Below are 18,213 nucleotides of genomic sequence, written 5' to 3'. Positions count from 1 at the left end.
TTGGACCCCTTGACGTGCAGTCGATGACATCGATATGTCAATACGTATGAAATACGAAAACTGGTAGAAAGTGTACGATGTCGTAGAAGTACGCGATATACACGGAAATTAATCGTAGTTACGATAGTGATTAGGTTATGAAAAAGTCGAGCAAATACTGGACAGGTGTGGGTAACATTTCAACAGTGTGTTTGTCCGAGGTGAAGAGGGACCGTGAGGACCTCGAAGACAGCCTTCCGACCTTTTACATGAAGGAACAGGATATTCCTGAATATCTGGAAGGCTGTGGTTTAACCACCTGTACAGCCGGCGACATGCCTGAAGACGTAGACGTTTTACGAGATAATAAGGAACAGACAAAAGAGAAAAAATTATCGTCCGCGTCCATAGCGGGTCCCGATACGAAGAAAACGGTAACAGTCAAGCATCCCGAATCAAATAAGCCAAAACCCACTACGAAAAAGGGGAAACCGATACAAGCCGATTTAGACGTTTCCAAGGAATTCACGAGATGCAGAGAGGAGTGCGTAAAACGACTGGATTTAAGTAAATCCAGTATCACTAATCTGCCCAGCACTGTGCGAGATTTGACGCATTTAGTTGAGTTTTATCTGTATGGTAACAAACTTGTAACTTTACCGCCTGAAATAGGTTGTCTCGCAAATTTGGAAACATTGGCTTTGAGCGAAAATTCCCTTACCAGTTTACCAAATACATTAGAGAATTTAAAATCTTTGAGGGTACTTGACCTGAGGCATAACAAGTTAAGCGAAATACCTGATGTTGTTTACAAGTTGACAAGCCTCACAACTTTGTTCTTGCGTTTTAATCGTGTCAGATATGTGAGCGATAATATGCGAAACTTGACAAATTTAACCATGTTAAGCTTGAGGGAGAACAAGATCAAAGAACTTCCAGCTGGTATTGGCAAATTGGTTAATTTGATAACATTCGACGTGTCTCATAATCATCTAGAGCATTTACCCGAAGAAATTGGGAATTGCATTCAATTGTCCACGCTTGACTTGCAACACAATGAGCTTTTAGATATTCCAGACACAATTGGAAATTTAGTCTCATTAACAAGATTAGGACTTAGATACAATAGATTAACCAATATTCCAAAATCATTGGCAAATTGTAAATTAATGGATGAATTCAGCGTCGAAGGAAATCAAGTGTCCCAGTTGCCAGATGGACTACTTGCGAGTCTCTCTGACTTAACAACAATCACATTGTCCAGGAATGCATTTACTGCTTATCCATCGGGGGGACCAGCCCAGTTTACAAATGTCCATTCTATAAATCTTGAACATAATAAAATAGATAAAATACCATATGGTATATTTTCTAGGGCAAAAAATCTAAGAAAATTAAATATGAAGGAAAATCAATTGACCGCTTTACCCTTGGATATTGGTACATGGATCAATATGGTTGAATTAAATTTGGGTACAAATCAACTTACAAAAATTCCAGATGATATTCAATACCTTCAAAGTTTAGAAATCTTAATACTTTCTAACAATTTGTTAAAACGTATTCCTGCCAGCATAGCAAACTTACATAAACTGAGAGTTTTGGATCTTGAAGAAAATAAAATTGAAACTCTACCTAATGAAATTGGATTTCTACGGGACTTGCAGAAGTTAATTTTACAGTCTAATCAGGTAACTTGTTTACCAAGAGCGATTGGTCATTTAACAAATTTGACATACTTAAGTGTAGGAGAAAATAATCTAAATTATTTACCTGTAGAGATTGGCACATTAGAAAATTTAGATTCGTTATATGTAAATGATAATGCAAACTTACACAATTTACCATTTGAATTGGCTCTGTGTACAAATCTCAGTATTATGTCAATTGAAAATTGCCCCCTTTCTAAAATCCCACCAGAAATAGTCGCAGGAGGCCCTTCTTTAGTGATTCAGTTTTTAAAAATGCAAGGACCTTATCGATCCATGTAACAAAATTAGGAAGTTGTCTCTTGTATGACATAGGTGTTGATTCTTAATACGAGCGATACAGAAACAAATGATATTTGATACAAATATTTATTAACTTAAATTCTCACCATAATGATCTCACATCAATAAAAATTATATGAATATTATCGATATACAATGTAGAGATGAAAATGTGCATATATTTATATTCTCATAAAATGAATAACATATGTTTGCAATACATCGTCAATGTCAAAGAAGAAACATATATTATACATAGATATACAGTGAAATTGGTGCTGAATTGGAAATATGCACAATGAGTAAACTACAAAAAAAATGGAATCATAAAAAAATATTTTAGATACAGTTGTAACATAAACCATACTGACATTTTATTATACATATATTATGTAGTTTACAACACTTTATTCGTTTTCTTTTCTTGTATATTATTTAATTATATAATAAAATGTAAGAATAACTAGTGTAATATATTTTAATTTGCATGCCATGTGCTTTATTACTATTTTAGTACGCATTATAATTATCTTGTAATTTCAAAAATTAATGCTTAGCGTTTAAAAATGCCATCACAGATACATTGAATTTACAGTTTTGTTATACACAGATACCTGAGAATACTATCCTTAGATATGTAATTATTATTTTGAAACCTATTAAGTGTAAAGGAATGAGATAACATTATTCGGTTAAAGAAAGTATCAAGTTAAGAATCGGCATCAATAAATTTACTTTTTAGTTATTGCTATTCATTGCCATATAAATAAAATAATTTCCTGACATACAATAATAAGTCGATACTCTATTATAGCATAAAGCTTGTGTGTTGTTAGTTTCTTCGTAACATGCCATCTTATCAGTTACAAAAAAAGAGTTTCATCTATAAAAATTTTTAGAAAAAGTTGCTCTTCCAAGATACTAAAGATATCTACTTATATAATTTAGCAAACTGTAATGAATGACATATTATTTTTTTATTTCTAAGACTAACTGTAAACAATTTTATATTTAAGCATCCCAAAAATGATTAAAATAATACATGTATCATGAAAAATACATAATTTTAATAGTAATTTTTACTTTTGCATCTGTTATGTAAGTTGCAATAATCAATGGCAATTATAATAACATGCATCTAAATGTATACTTCTATAAAACAGTGGAGATTCAATGGCACATGTGTTCTTTTAATCGATTAGTAAATTTTAAGTCTAACAGTTAGTGCAATTAAAATTTTTAATTAAATCATTAATGTGCTCTCATCGGATGAAAGAGCTGCCAAACATAAGCATACAATTATCTAGTATTAGCATCATATTGACAAGATTATCTTTTGCTAAGTTCCATAAATGGTAGTTTCTGGTGTAATTAAAATAATCTTTTTTATTATCAATGAATTTTTCTATTCATCATGCACAAATAAATAATGTCAATATCAATAATAAATAATTATAATATAGCTTATGTTTATATGTCAAAAGTTATGTTTTATGATCGATTATGCATAACTTCAAGTATGTGTATGCAGATTTTATATCAGACTTATGGTTATAATATTTCATCGATGGGTTTTATTTATAGCCGAGGACATATTGATTTCTTAAACATATTATACAATTTTACAAACATAGAACTCGTCAAATGATGTTTGCAGGCTATTATTTTTATTTACAACATAGCCACTCAATGATAAATATTTGTTTTATTACACTTTCTATTTATTATGCAATGGCTGTGTGTAATTGAAGCTTTAGGAGTTAACGCTATTTTACTTTCATTAATTGCAACGTTGAATAACATTACATTAATGTTTTGTACGTTTTACAAATTTACAAACATCTTTTATCTTTTAATTAGTATTATTTCTATGCATTGGACACACTGTATGTATTACAATTAACATAGATCATTAATATTAAAATATTTACTGTTTGAGTATAAGTTAATTGCACTAGTGTCTATGGATTCTTCACATTCTTCAAATTATTACACTTTAAACATAAAAAATGAAAAATTTGTTACTATCGAATGTATGTTGAAATTTTGAACTATAAAATGGAACTTAGCAAACTCTTAAGTATTTAATCAGAGAAACTATATCTATTCTATAATTACTCACTGATGTATGTAAATGTATGATTTGTTATGTGTCTCTAATTGCAGTTTTTCTATGTTAGTTATGTTCCTACAATCATACTATCATATATTGCATTTACATTAAACTTTATCTTTCACGTTTCTACAATTTGTCCATGAAATAATAAAGATCGATAATAACGTTGCACAAATAATGCTTCGCTTGATTTTGTGTTGAATTTTTTGTCCAAGTTATGTAATAAATTCCATGTTCAAAATCAAAACATAAATTTTACACAAGTCTACAAGGTATCCCATTAGAACCAGAAAATTGAAAAAAATAACTGGAACAAACTTTTTATTATACCGTATGCATACTGTGGAATCATTCGAACAATGTCCAAAATACTTTTTCGTATCATTGAAAATAAAAAACGTAATAGGATGTTCTGTTTCTGACATTAAAAATCATAACTATGTTAATGTTTAGAATTTATGTAATAATATTTGTTTTTGTGTTTCTTATTTGTAATTTCTAAAATTTGTTGCAATATTTACCATCATTACTAAAAATATATGTACAAAATATTGCAACTAAGGTAACATTTTAATTCTTTTATCAACAGCATATTGTATGTATGTTTAATTTGTTTTAAGGTATTAAGTAAGTTTCTGAATGTATGCAAGAGTTGCCAAAAGGAAAGCTACGATACAAATTGTTGTGATAAACTGTACAACAGTTGTAAAATGCATAAGTAATATATTATAATATGTTTGAAAGATAACTACATTTATATTAAAAAGTAAGAATAACTATTCTCAAAGTATATAATCTTGTTGAATAGTTTACCAAGTGCGATATATACATATAATTTCAAAATCATAATATTAATGTAATTCAATGTATATGACTAATTATATAGGGTACTGTATATTTCTAAATATATAAATATGCTATAAACATGTTTTGACTTCAATGCTATACTTTATTGGAATTTAATATCAAAGTAAATTTAGCAAATACTTTGTTACATACCAGTTTGTTATACTTTGTTAAAACCGTAATTACGTAATATTATATCTACATACATAGGGAAATGATCTTTAACAATATTTTTCATGTTTTCTACTCAATTCCCTGGAGTTTGTTGAAATTTCAGAGAAATGAGACTTTGTTTTTTCATGACAAATTTCCCAAATTGGATATTGTTTACATTGCAACACTGGAATTTAAAATATGTACAATATAATACTTATTCTTTGGATCAAATTCCATTTCAAAAGTATTACATACTGTTTTAGGTCTTTCAGTTATCGTGTTTAAAGACGTAACTTTTTTTTCAATTAATACGCCAGAATGAAAACAAGATTTTTTGATGAATTTTTTAGCATTTGTAAATCCTCCGGTAACATTACAAATATTTTGTGAACTTTTTGAAGTATTTATTAATCTAAAATTTATATATAACAATATAACTTATTTTGATTAAAGGCGATGCACACTATGTGCCAAATGAACTAGCAATCTGTTTATTTTTTTTTTTTAATTTATAATATAATAACGGTACCTGATAACGTTTAATATTTTTTCTGAAAATGATTTTAAATTATCTAAAATAAATGTAGCATTTTTTATATCGTGTAAAATATCTTGATTACGAATGGATGTTATTTCATTATTTATACTATGAATTTCATTTTCCAATTCTACAAGTACAATTTCTTTGTGTACGTTAATATTTTTTGTAAAGTTATATATGGCTGTATTGTATTTACAATCATGTGATGTAATTGTTTCCTTCGTATTATGATAATAATTGAAAAGATCGTTAAAATTATGTACCGAAGAAAAATTCCATACTTCATTACAAAATTGATCTTCTATAGCCCAAACGTTATAATTTACATTATCCTGTAAATATGAAGTTAAGATTTTTAAATTTATATCATTCGTATTTTATGTATTTTGTATAGTTTTACTAATGATCATTCGGCAATGACAAATTCGTAAAAATATTATACGTAAATGCAAATGCTATATTTGATACTTGAACTCTTTGATAGTTATTACTTTTTAATTTATTAAATATTTACCAATTTCTTGTATTCATCTCTTAGTACTATTTTTTTTCGTCGAAGTATATCATAATTTAAATTCAAAACATTTTTAATAACTTTTAATTCTATATTTTTATTAATATATTTTGTTAAATGTAAATCAGACAATCGACTTTTCTCACGATTTAAAGGGGTCATAACTTTTTAATATTTACGAAATGTATACATAACAATAATCAATCAAATATCCTTTTTTCTTTCGATTGCAATTATGGCTTTTAGTACATATACATATACATATACATATACATATACATATACATATACATATACATATACATATCCATATATATATATATATATATATATATACATGCATATAGAAAACGTAATTGTTAGTTAAAAATATCCATTTTTTCATACAGGACTAAATATAAGTACCTATAAAGTTTAATTTATATGCTAGAATAACAAAATCATTAATTTAGCTACATCTAAATTGAAAGAAATTCATATTCTTTTTTTACGTTTTGTAGTAGCAAATATGGCACCTGATTGGTGACTTGTATTAAAACGTATTCAACTGCCCTACCTAAATCTCTTAAAAGCAATTGCATTTATGCATGGCGCATCGAAGCTTAGTAGCGTTGAAAATTAACCTATTTTCGCATGTAAACAAACTGTATATAAAAGTTTTTTGTTTTTTAATATACGTTGTCGATGAATATGGTATAAAGTTCTAAAGTATTTATGATTACAAATACAAGATGAGCTCAAATGGTTTGAAAGTGTTAAAAAAGAAGTTAGTATATTATTTAAATACGTTTTTCGTAATTTATGCGTATATCAAACATATTGTTTATAATTCTGTTTCAATATTTATATCTAAATAATGAGAAATATTTAGATTATAATATGCATTGATTATTGATATTTTAACTGTTCTGAATCGTAATATCTTTAGCAATCCGTATCCACAAGGGATGCGATGTCAGAAATGCCTTGAACTGGGGCATTGGAGTTACGAATGTAAAGGGAAAAGAAAATATGTACATAGATATTCACGCACATCACAACTGAAGAAAGCTTTGAAAAACCAAAAAGATTCTACCGCGTAAGTCTGTAAAAAAATAATTGCCCGTGTAAACTTTAGCCTCTAATTTGCCATAATTTAAACAAGAATACATCTTTACAGCGATGAACAAAAGAAAGAAGTCAAAAAGAGTCTTTTGCAGAAAAAAATGAAGAGAAGAAAGAAGAGAAAGAAGAAAGACTCTAGTAGCTCCAGTGATTCTAGCGTTGAAAGTAGTAGTTCTAGTAGCAGTAATGACAGCAGCAGTAGTAGCTCATCTTCGGACAGTGAATCAGACTCTAGTGACAGTGTTTCCAGTAGTAGTAGCAGTAGTAGTAACACTAGTAATAGTACTAGTAGTAATTCTAACAATAAATAATACTTATGATATGTTTAAACATCATATTCTTCTGACTATGTTAAGTATTTTTTTTTAATTGGTAAAATAATAATTTTGTATCTTTACAGATATTGAATCTGAGAAAATTTAGATCAGGAACAAAAACTTATAACAGATACATTAATTTTATAAATATTTATGAAATACTTACTGATTTCTATGCTATAAATATATGTATAATAGTTATATTTGTACATAATTCAGATAGTTAACCGTTTGCAGTCTAAAGCTGGAATATTTCTGACAAAATAAAGGAAATATCTAAGCTGTGGGCAATAAAGGGTTGAGGTACTTATATGTAAAATATATTTCAAATAATAATTTGTATGATGTGTCTTTTAATTTTAATTATATTACGATAGTCGATACTGTTCGAGGCTTCTGGGTGTAAGCTGTGTCCTTTGAAGAAAGCATTTCGATGTTTCAACAGTATTACAGATAGTTTCTTTGGCGGTCAAATGATATATGTACTCGTGCAATATTTGACCCCTGAAAAAGCTTCCTGCGATGCTGGCAAAATGTTGGAACACTTCCTGTCGCTTCAACTGTCGGAAACCTAAGACATGAAAACCTCAAATATGGTATTATAATACCAATACATTCTAAATGTATTGACTTAGTTGCAATTGAACGAAAGGTGTAATGATTTTGTATCCAAAAATTTATTCATAAAATATGATTTATTATAAAATCAAAACTATAAAAATAATAGAAATAATAGGCTATATTTGTATTGTATTATTTTTAATGTTTCATTAGTCATCAATAGTTTCAGGAATTATTTGTATTATGACTTTCCTCTTTGAATCATAAACAAAGTTGTTTGTTTTAAAAATGTCGCTTTCATAAAATGGATGAAGATTGTATATATCGATTTGTTTAGCCTGGAAAAAAGAAATTTTAGTAAACTAATGTTTATAGATTTGTACCAGAGGATTTAAAATAAAACTATCGATACCCGATCTAGTAGATCTTTCTCGGCGATTTCGATCGTTGTAACGCGACTTCCATGTAAAGCTTTTTGGAATGCTAAAGTATCTAATGTAACTTGTCTAAGTATGTAATACAGAAGTTCATTATGATCTTTTTTATATGATAGATATTTCTGGAATGTCTACAAATAACAATAAGATATTATGTTATTGCTATTTTCGTAAAATTACTGCAGATATATTTGTAACCTAAATTAGGATATTTACCTGGCGCATGCTTTTCATTACCGAGTATTTTTGTGTTTCAACAAAACTATCGAGCATCATTCTTATGGCAAGATTAATATCACTTTCTTGAACATGGTCACGAAGATGAATTTTAGCACTTGCTTCAGCCATACGTATAATACTTTCTATATGTCGTACAGTAATTGGTAAACTTCCAGTGGCCTACTCATTGTTAAAATAAGAATTTGTATTACTACAGTACAGTAAGAAAGTTTATAGTTTGCATGTTTCTAACTCACCAAACTTTCTTGCCTTAACTGACTGTATAATTTTGCAACTTTATCTTGATCAATATTCGTTAATTTAGGATGAACATTTTGCCTTGCATAAACTATATATTTCTTTAAAAGGTCTTGTGGAATAGATATATCGCGAGTATCATCTTCTGTAAGCATTGCTTTTTCTGCACTTGCTGGATGATGTCTAATGTGAGAGTTGACAACAAATTTAGATAAATGTCGATCTTGCATGGGATCTATTTCATCTTTTACTACGCAAAGAATATCAAAACGAGACAAAATTGGTTCTGATAAATCTACCTGAATAGAAAAATTTGTATATGTATATTATTTATTGATAACAATTATGTGTAATTTCTTACATTTTCTGAAAATGTCATACTAGCATCATATCTTCCTCCAATGGGATTGGATGCAGCTATCACTGAACATCTAGCATGAAGCGATGTTACAATTCCTACTTTTGAAATAGAAATACTTTGTTGTTCCATGGCTTCATGAATGGATGTTCTATCTTGATCATTCATCTGGAAAGATAATAACAATCACATTCCGTTACAAAAATTTAATAGAAAAAGCATATTTACTTTATCAAACTCATCGATAAGACAGATTCCATGATCAGCAAGTACTAAAGCACCAGCTTCCAATGTCCATTCTCGAGTTGCTACGGATCTTCGTACAAAAGCAGTTAATCCAACAGCCGAAGCTCCTTGACCCGTAGTAAATACCGTTCTTGGTGCAACTTTTTCAACGTACTTTAAAAACTGAGACTTGGCTGTACCTGGATCTCCGCATATTAATACATTAATGTCTCCTCTTACTTTGTGTTTCTTACCTGGATATTTAATCGTAAAATCTCAGTCATATTGTATCGTTGAAAGTTGAAATACGTGATGAAAGTGGCAATTAGAAAATTTAAATACCAGGATTTTTTGATTCACCACCAAACATTGCTAATGCTAATGCTCTTTTTGTATATTCGTGTCCATAGATCGAAGGTGCAATACTTGCGACAATGCGATCAATAATTTGATGATCTTTACTCAAAGTAATAATACTGGAGATATCTTCCTCGGTTAAAGATTCAACAATTTCTTTTGAACCTTTCACTTGCAAATGATTAGCTAGGAGAACCGTTGCAAACACTGGGAAGCCCTAATTCATGAAATAAATAACAATTAATCAATTTAAAGTAGAGATATTTGAGGTTCACTTGTGTGCTCTTGATAAAGTGTCCTGACGTTTCACTAGTATTCGGGATAGTATAATCAGTGTACTATTTCGTTGATCGTTTAGTGAAACTTGAAAACGTTTTTACAAAACAAAAAAAAACACACACAGTTTGTAGAGAAAAGCTTCAAGCAACAACAATTAGAATATGAAGTTTTAAAATAATTGTAAATGGATATATGTTTACTTGTTCTGTGTTTAAAGAACCATCATAGTTATTCGTATAAATTGCAGTAACGTCTACTTCATCTCCAGGTTTACAGCGATCACAAAGATCTGACAGAAGAATACATTCTTTGCTTCGAGGTACTCTACCTGCAGGAATTTTACCTGGTGATTCTTGGATTGTAATCTTTTGATAATTTCTATATATTGTTTGTTCCATATTTATCTATAATCAGTTTTGATATAATTTTAATATACATACTTTTATGTACAGATAAAATGGTTTTAATTAAGCTTTACCATAAAAGGTCCAATACTTTGACATTCAGGACACGATCCAGGCTTAACTTCAGTACTTTGATTTTGTACAAAAGGTCCAAGTACATGTCCACATTTCATGCAATCATATTTTACAACAGATAATTGTGGTAGTACCCCTGTTGTTGCAGTAACGACTCCCAAAGTTCGTACTAATTGATTTAAATGTAACTTCCTAACATTTATGGTAAATTGTATCATTAATCCATTCAATATCAACCATTCTAATTAATCTATAGCTATGTTTTACCTAAACGTTCGTATTTCTTCTATTAAAGGTAGCTCTGATATTCTGACATGAATTTCAGTTGTAACTCTTTCGTAACTGGGGAAAATTGTTAACACTAGCTCTTTTGCCACTTCATCAAATATCTCTAACATTTGAAACGGTGCTTCTGGCAAAAAGTAAGCTAGAACGTGCTCTTTACTAGCAAGAATAGGAAATTCGACAACAAAGCTAGACTGTTAAAAAACAGAAATAAGTATTTTTCGAATCTAAACGTTACTATTCTATTCTAAATAATAATCGATAGCAGGAAATATATTACTTGGTTACTCTGACACATATGACGAATTCGTTCTTTGTACATGTATTGTCCATTTGAATTGGTATGTGTACGTAAAAAGCTTTTAAAACGGTTTGAAATTTCTGTTCGAGGTCCTAACATAGCTACCCATTCTTTAACCGAATGACCTTTCATATCTTCTAAATTTTCAATAGATTCGACCATCTAAAATGATATAATAAATGCTATTATACGTTAAATGATAAAACAAGAATCAGATAGCAATACTCACCTCTGTATCTTCAATTTCACCTGTCGCAGCTTTTTCAGCCATGCGTCTTGTACGGGCTTGTGTTTCTTCTTTGTCGCTTTCATCTTAAATGTGCAAAGACATATATGCTATAGTATATGTTAAAAAACATTAATTTTACTAAAAAAAAGACTGTACCATAAAGTAAATATCTATCATCTCTCATAATGCCTGCTGATCTATCTCTTTCCCGCATGGTAGCTTCTGCAGCTGCACGTTCTCCTTGAGACATTTCCGAGTATTGTTCATCGTCTACCACATCAGGATCATATCTATCTAAGGCTGGCATAGGACGATAATCGCTAGAAGATTACAATAACATCAGCACTAAATACGCTTAATGTCCTTATAGTTTAATAGCATCAAAAGTTTTACTCTTCCATATTATCGCCAAATAACTCTTCTCCCTCGCCTTCATCTTCTTCTCGATTAACATCATTATCATTACTAAGTAAATCAGATTCATCTTCGAATGGTTCATCTATATCTGGAGCAGGAGATGTCATTGCCTCTGTATGTCTATCAGAGCGTACTGGCGAACTACTAGCATCCTAAAGAATATGTAAAATAACGTAAAAATACGAAAACTTATAAAAAGATTGAAAGAAACAAAGAAGTTAAACTTTAATATGATATATTTCAATGTTATAGATTGTTCTGTACTTTTACATTTTAAATCTTACCATTATATTTATTTTAGGAGAAATTTTATAGAACAAAATGTAAATAAATCAAATACCAACAAATACGTAAACAGACTTATGAGCGCAGGAATATATTTTTTATTTATACTCCGCCTAAACCAAAAAAGAAATTGGCGCGAACTTGTCTTATACTTCGTTCAATGAAACGAAGCACTAGTGGAAATAAAACGTGCTTTCGGCAGAATCTTATTGGTTGCAGAGACGATGTCCTAGTCCGAGAGGAGCAGTGTGACCAGATTTGACATAATTTAGTGCATCGACGGCGACACTAGTAACGACGAACTTCCTTAGCTTTTAACAGAGTGGTGGGGAAAGCCGACATATCCTACCGCACGAGCCACATGTTACGTCAGGTCAGCACTTCGTGCATCTTCGGGAAATCGGTAAAGTCCTCGCGTCAATGGCATACAATTTCGAATCTCGATTGCCCCGACATTTTCACGTTTCAAGTTATATGGGCACAAATATATGTATAACCATAGTCCATATTGAATGAAAAATTGACACGTAAATACACGTTTCAAGACCCCACGATCATGTTTGACATGAAACAATACTTTGGAAATAAATCGTTTGAATATAGTTTATCAAGTAAGACTGTCGAAATTATTTTCAAACGATTTATTTCCTAATTGTTCTATTATTTCAAATAATAATTTTTTGATTTTATAGCAAAGAACATTTACTTAATATCAATTCAATGAATTCAATTTGTATTTGTATATTTTTCGCCTATACAGGCAAATATACCATGTTCAGTTTTATTACATAAGTTGTTCCAAAACAGAGATGTAAAAAGTCTCCGAGTTGTTAAATATAAAAGTTGTTCCAAAACAGAGATGTAAAAAGTCTCTGAGTTGTTAAATATAAAAGTTGTTCCAAAACAGAGATGTAAAAAGTCTCTGAGTTGTTAAATATAAAAGTTGTTCCAAAACAGAGATGTAAAAAGTCTCTGATTTGTTAAAAATAAAAGTTGTTCAGTTTATTTGTTCAGTCTAGTTGTTGTTCCCACAAATGAGATTTTCTTGGTCTTTAAAAAGACCGGTTTTGTCCCTTGGCCGCTGCTCGTGAAACATCTTCTTGACCGCCAACTTCGATTTTGATCGAATGTAAATCTTCAATTAAATTCTTCATCTCGATACGGTCCGTCTTGCTTGGGGGTTGAATACGAAGAATATTCGAAAAGTTGTTCCTTAACGTCGTACAGTGACAAAATGCTCAGAAAAATTGTCAATTTTCAAACGATCATAACTTTTACAATAGTAAAACTTATATCATTGAAATTTTTTCTAGAAGTAGTACCTAGAAAAAAGTATTAGACAACATTTGATTTTGATTTCGATTAAAACTGAAATTTATATTGTTTTAAATTCGCAGCCATTAGCTCGGTGTTACCCATAATGAAGAAGTTCTTCTTGAAAGGTAACACCGATTACCAGGTCTCACCACGAGGAGGTTGCTGCGATTGGAGACCCAAAGTGAGATCGATGGAACAAAGTTCGATCGACCTTCCTTTTTACACACTTAGAAACTAGATTACGCAAAAAAAAAGATGCCAAGTAATTACTTTTCTAAAACAAAGGAGGAAGCGAAATTGTGGGAGACGCGACACGACGAAACGCGACACAATACTGCACAGTGCAGTAGGAACATGAGGTGCGACACCGTACCGAATAGCGGGTCAAAAGGGGCAGCTCGTTACCTCTTAGCAAGTCCAATTGAAGGGGAGGAGAATCGACGCACCAGACACGGGTTCCCCATTTCTCCAACGCGCCCTGCTGGGAGCCCGTAGGACCCAACCCGAGACGTCTTACACAGGAGAGAGATCCTGAGTCGGGGCTACCGCAGACAGGAACAGGTCCCCTCTACGGCCGATGACTCTTTCCCTAGAATTGTCTCACCAGAGGACGGCAACCGACCCTTCGAACCATCTAAACGGCCGATCACTTGCTTTTTACATCAAAGCAGCGGTGACCGGAGCTAGAAACGGGGAAACGAGACTGGAAAATAAGCTATTAATTAATTCATTACTTGGCAATCTACGCAGTAAATAAAATAATATACAATGTAAATTGAAAATTAACGTCGTAGGTGGAATTGAGAATTAATGTGAATTAATGAAATATAGGAAACATCGGAAAAACAAGGAAAAGAAGGAAAAAGAAAAATTCGACGTTAATTTTTACATTCGCGCTGCGCCTTAAAATTAATCGCTTACGTGTAAATCCCGATGAATCCGACGTCATCTATTGATCTCCTCCTCCTCCTAGAAATTGATCTGGTAAAAAACTGAAATAAAAATTAGTAGTTATGTGTACATGTAGACAAATAATAAAACCTAAATAACAAATTAGTTTGAAATAAGGAATTGGAACAATCCAACGAAGTAAATTAACGAAACGAATCATTCGAAAAAAAAGAAACCAACGATGTGTACTTTGAATTATAGATTAATTTTGAAAATTAAAAAACCAACGAAGCGCAAGACGAATAACAAAATAAATCGTAAAAGAACAAACCAACGATGAAAGCGAGACGAAGATAGAATAGAATAAATTGAAAAATATCAACCCAACGATGTAATTAATATAGATAAAACTAGATGAACGAAGAACCCAAATATGAAAATACCTATATACATAAAAATGCAGAAAAACACAATATTTTCATTAGTTATATTAATATTAATTGTATCTATACCAAAACCAAAGGGTGATCCTTCCTTCCTGGTCAGCATCGCAGAAGATATCTGAAACAGAAAACAAAAACGCGTGACAGTACCCCCGGCGGTTCCAGGAGTACTGAAAATAGTTGCCCAGCTGTGTCCACTTTTATGCAGTCAAGCCAAAGAATCAACGAGCCAATCAGCAGCCAGTCCGCTGGGGGCGACCATCGTCCGTCCACCTTGAAACGTTATAAGAGCCCCCTGAGGCCCTCGCGCGGGAGTTATCTCCCAACCACCAAGCAAGACGGACCGCATCGAGATGAAGAATTTAATTGAAGATTTACATTCGATCAAAATCGAAGATGGCGGCCAAGAAGATGTTTCACGAGCAGCGGGCAAGGGAGAAAACCGGTCTTTTTAAAGACCAAGAAAATCTCATTCGTGGGAACAACTTATGCAATGAACTGAACAACTTTTATATTTAACAACTCAGAGACACTTTACATCTCTGTTTTGTAACAACTTTTATATTTAACAATTCAGAGACACTTTACATCTCTGTTTTGTAACAACTTTTATATTTAACAACTCACAGACACTTTACATCTCTGTTTTGTAACAACTTTTATATTTAACAACTCAGAGACACTTTACATCACTGTTTTGTAACAACTTTTATATTTAACAACTCAGAGACACTTTACATCTCTGTTTTGTTACCGACTTTTATATTTAACAATTCAGCGACACTTTACATCTCTGTTATGGAACAAGTTATGCAATAAAACTGAACATGGTATATTTGCCTATATGTATAGGAAGGAAATTCGTCGTTAGTATTGTCGCCCGTCAATGCACTTAATTATGCAAGATCAGTATACTATCTAATTTTATTTTTATTATACCGGTTTGTAATATCGTAAAGATCAATGCAAAAACATTATGCACAGCTCTTGTATTTCTTTGATTTATCCAAGTAGTCAAAGTATAATATTTAACAAACTTTTGGTTCAAATAAAATAACGAATGACACAAAATTTGAGTACCTGTTACATGTAACCTATGTATAAATGCATAACTAATATTGATATACGCATAACGAACTTAGTTTGTGATATGAAACATTAAGAAAAGTGTAAATTAATAAATAGGTTTCAAAATGGGTATTCCGGGTTTAACAACTTTCATAAACAATCGTTCAGATCGTTATTTGGAATAGTTCGAGCTACGTGATATGTATTTAGTTATTCAGCTGTCAAATATATAATTGGTACAAGTGCAATTGTGTTTTTGTCGGTGATTACGATAAATACGCTCAACGAGTATCGGATTTTTTTGACGATTTGATAAAGTGCAATGCAGTACCATTAGCTTTGATCGATTGTGGTTGCGAGGATAAGAAACTGCAAACAGTTATATCTAGATCTAGAGAAAAGGTTCGTACAGCATCATCTTATTCTCCGATCTGTCAACAGAAAATGAAATTTTTTCCTTTACATATTTAGGAAGTTTTCAAAGATGTTAGGAGAAAGAAGAATATTCGTCATGTGCAATGCTTATTCGAAGCTGATAATGCTATAGCTACCGTAGCAAGGATATTGAATTGTCCTGTATCGAGTTATAATTCAGATTTTTATGTGTTTGGGACATTGCACATACCGTTTGATACATTGGACAATTACACGGTGAAAAGTTCAACTGGAAATGGTTACACGAAACGTTGTAAAATTTATAAAGTTGAACACTTATTAAATTCTTATAGAGGTTTAAGTCAATCTACACTGCCATTAGCTGCAATATTACTAGGCAATGATTATGTAAAACGTGGTACATTTAGAAACTTCTTTCGTTATTTAAAGTTACGACGAATAACAAGAAAAAGGTATAGTAATCGACAGTATTGTATAGAAGCAACTTTACAATGGTTGAGCGGATTTTACATCTTGGACAAAGCAGTCATTGGAATACTATGTAGATCACCTAAAACCGTAAGACAAAAAATGGCTATACAAATGCATCTACAGAAATACTTGCTTACTTCCATTGGGGTTTTCACAGGAATATGCAGCTCGTGCCACAACACATTCCATAAACAGAATTTTTTAATTTGATGGAGATGTTAATAGTCTAATGTACATAGAAGAAACTGATAAAAATGGAGACTTTGAATCATCCGAAGAAGAAGAAGAAGAGGAAGAGAACGAAGTTGAAATATTAGACATGCTTAAAGGGGTCAGAATCTGCTACCAATAATGCACTAGCTAATGTACCTAATTTGTTTGTAGATGAATTTCTTATGGGCAATTATCCTGCATATTTTATGGACTTGTTGGTTCGACGTTTATATATTTGTCCTGTACAAATAGAGGATTATTCCTATCCATTGAACAATGTAATAAGTTTAAAAATTATTAGAGTTATATATGCATTTCTGCAATCAGGAATGAATAGAAGGAGAGGTTTCATGAAATACATGATTAGAGATTATAATAAAAAGCTTAAATGTTACGAACTAGAAGGCACTGACACTAAATTTTCTTCCCCATTACTGTCCCTATCTAATCTTAGAGAAGTACCATTAACGAGTCCAGGATTAAAAAATAATGTACAAACATGCGTCATTGATTTTTCATTACCATTTGAATTTAAATTCAAGTTATATAGACACAAATATATAAGCAAAGCCCATATTGAATGAAAAATTGACACGTAAATACACGTTTCAAGACCCTCTGATCATGTTTGATTTAAAACAATACTTTGGAAATAAATCGTTTGAATATAGTTTATCGAGTAAGACCTTCGAAATTATTTTCAAACGATTTATTTTCTAATTGTTCTACTATTTCAAATAATAATTTTTTGATCTTATAGCAAAGAACGTTTACTTAATATCAATTCAATAAATTCAATTTGTATTTGTATATTTTTCGCCTATACAGGCAAATATACCATGTTCAGTTTTATTACATAAGTTGTTCCAAAACAGAGATGTAAAAAGTCTCAGAGTTGTTAAATAGAAAAGTTGTTCCAAAACAGAGATGTAAAAAGTCTCCGAGTTGTTAAATATAAAAGTTGTTCAGTTTAGTGGTTCCCACAAATGAGATTTTCTTGGTCTTTAAAAAGACCGGTTTTGTCCTTTGGCCGCTGCTCGTGAACCATCATCTTTGGCCATCTTCGATTTTGATTGAATGGAAATCTTCAATTAAATTCTTCATCTCGATACGATCCGTCTTGCTTGGTGGTTGGGAGATAACTCGCCGATCAACGCCTC

The 18,213-nt window shown here is 31.1% G+C and overlaps 4 protein-coding genes across 5 annotated transcripts; 3 read left to right on the top strand and 1 right to left on the bottom strand.

Moving 5' to 3' along the window:
- Window positions 1-13: 13 nt before the first annotated feature.
- Window positions 14-3,845, top strand: LOC122404246 (leucine-rich repeat protein soc-2 homolog). Its single transcript, XM_043408174.1, has one exon. The coding sequence runs from the start codon at window positions 138-140 to the stop codon at window positions 1,968-1,970; it is 1,833 nt and encodes a 610-aa protein (XP_043264109.1). The 5' UTR covers window positions 14-137; the 3' UTR covers window positions 1,971-3,845.
- A 2,830-nt stretch (window positions 3,846-6,675) lies between these two features.
- On the top strand, window positions 6,676-7,647 carry LOC122404255 (zinc finger CCHC domain-containing protein 10). The gene is made up of 3 exons (XM_043408190.1): window positions 6,676-6,909; window positions 7,072-7,221; window positions 7,303-7,647. Exons 1-3 carry the CDS (start codon window positions 6,875-6,877, stop codon window positions 7,556-7,558), a joined length of 441 nt encoding a protein of 146 aa, XP_043264125.1. The 5' UTR covers window positions 6,676-6,874; the 3' UTR covers window positions 7,559-7,647.
- Window positions 7,648-7,883: 236 nt separating this feature from the next.
- On the bottom strand, window positions 7,884-12,267 carry LOC122404250 (DNA replication licensing factor Mcm2). 2 transcript variants are annotated; one of them, XM_043408184.1, is made up of 15 exons: window positions 12,254-12,267; window positions 11,946-12,121; window positions 11,709-11,872; window positions 11,553-11,635; window positions 11,303-11,485; window positions 11,005-11,216; window positions 10,737-10,929; window positions 10,459-10,662; window positions 9,965-10,196; window positions 9,626-9,876; window positions 9,401-9,565; window positions 9,039-9,338; window positions 8,779-8,961; window positions 8,538-8,693; window positions 7,884-8,463 (listed from the first exon to the last, which is right to left on the bottom strand). In XM_043408184.1, the coding sequence occupies exons 1-15, from the start codon at window positions 12,254-12,256 to the stop codon at window positions 8,335-8,337; spliced, it is 2,634 nt and encodes an 877-aa protein (XP_043264119.1). In that variant the 5' UTR covers window positions 12,257-12,267; the 3' UTR covers window positions 7,884-8,334. The 2 variants fall into 2 exon arrangements, with proteins under 2 accessions (XP_043264119.1, XP_043264120.1); XM_043408185.1 differs by lacking the exon at window positions 8,538-8,693 and having other exon boundaries at window positions 7,884-8,135.
- Window positions 12,268-13,826: 1,559 nt separating this feature from the next.
- On the top strand, window positions 13,827-17,765 carry LOC122404249 (protein asteroid-like). Its single transcript, XM_043408183.1, has 4 exons — window positions 13,827-13,982; window positions 16,184-16,375; window positions 16,445-16,927; window positions 16,998-17,765. Exons 1-4 carry the CDS (start codon window positions 13,827-13,829, stop codon window positions 17,043-17,045), a joined length of 879 nt encoding a protein of 292 aa, XP_043264118.1. The 3' UTR covers window positions 17,046-17,765.
- Window positions 17,766-18,213: the final 448 nt, after the last annotated feature.

This window comes from Colletes gigas, unplaced genomic scaffold (assembly GCF_013123115.1).
Source record: "Colletes gigas isolate AHSC1104 unplaced genomic scaffold, ASM1312311v1 Colletes_gigas_Sc00136, whole genome shotgun sequence".
Taxonomy (NCBI): domain Eukaryota; kingdom Metazoa; phylum Arthropoda; class Insecta; order Hymenoptera; family Colletidae; genus Colletes; species Colletes gigas.
The sequence above is the reverse complement of the archived record's forward strand: the minus strand, read 5'-3'. Positions and strand labels throughout refer to the sequence as shown.

What these genes read in the sequence shown, in the direction of transcription:
- LOC122404246 (XM_043408174.1), top strand. Translation starts at nt 138, where the DNA reads ATGAAAAAGTCGAGCAAATACTGGACAGGTGTGGGTAACATTTCAACA.
- LOC122404255 (XM_043408190.1), top strand. Translation starts at nt 6,875, where the DNA reads ATGAGCTCAAATGGTTTGAAAGTGTTAAAAAAGAA. An exon ending in TTGAAAGTGTTAAAAAAGAA is followed by an intron (nt 6,910 to 7,071) that starts GTTAGTATATTA and finishes TAATATCTTTAG; the next exon opens with CAATCCGTATCCACAAGGGA. An exon ending in AACCAAAAAGATTCTACCGC is followed by an intron (nt 7,222 to 7,302) that starts GTAAGTCTGTAA and finishes ACATCTTTACAG; the next exon opens with CGATGAACAAAAGAAAGAAG.
- LOC122404250 (XM_043408184.1), bottom strand. An exon ending in ATATGTGTCAGAGTAACCAA is followed by an intron (nt 11,217 to 11,302) that starts GTAATATATTTC and finishes GTTTTTTAACAG; the next exon opens with TCTAGCTTTGTTGTCGAATT. An exon ending in AAAGTATTGGACCTTTTATG is followed by an intron (nt 10,663 to 10,736) that starts GTAAAGCTTAAT and finishes AACTGATTATAG; the next exon opens with ATAAATATGGAACAAACAAT.
- LOC122404249 (XM_043408183.1), top strand. Translation starts at nt 13,827, where the DNA reads ATGCCAAGTAATTACTTTTCTAAAACAAAGGAGGAAGCGAAATTGTGG. An exon ending in GGGCAGCTCGTTACCTCTTA is followed by an intron (nt 13,983 to 16,183) that starts GCAAGTCCAATT and finishes ATATGTATTTAG; the next exon opens with TTATTCAGCTGTCAAATATA. An exon ending in TATGTAGATCACCTAAAACC is followed by an intron (nt 16,928 to 16,997) that starts GTAAGACAAAAA and finishes GGGTTTTCACAG; the next exon opens with GAATATGCAGCTCGTGCCAC.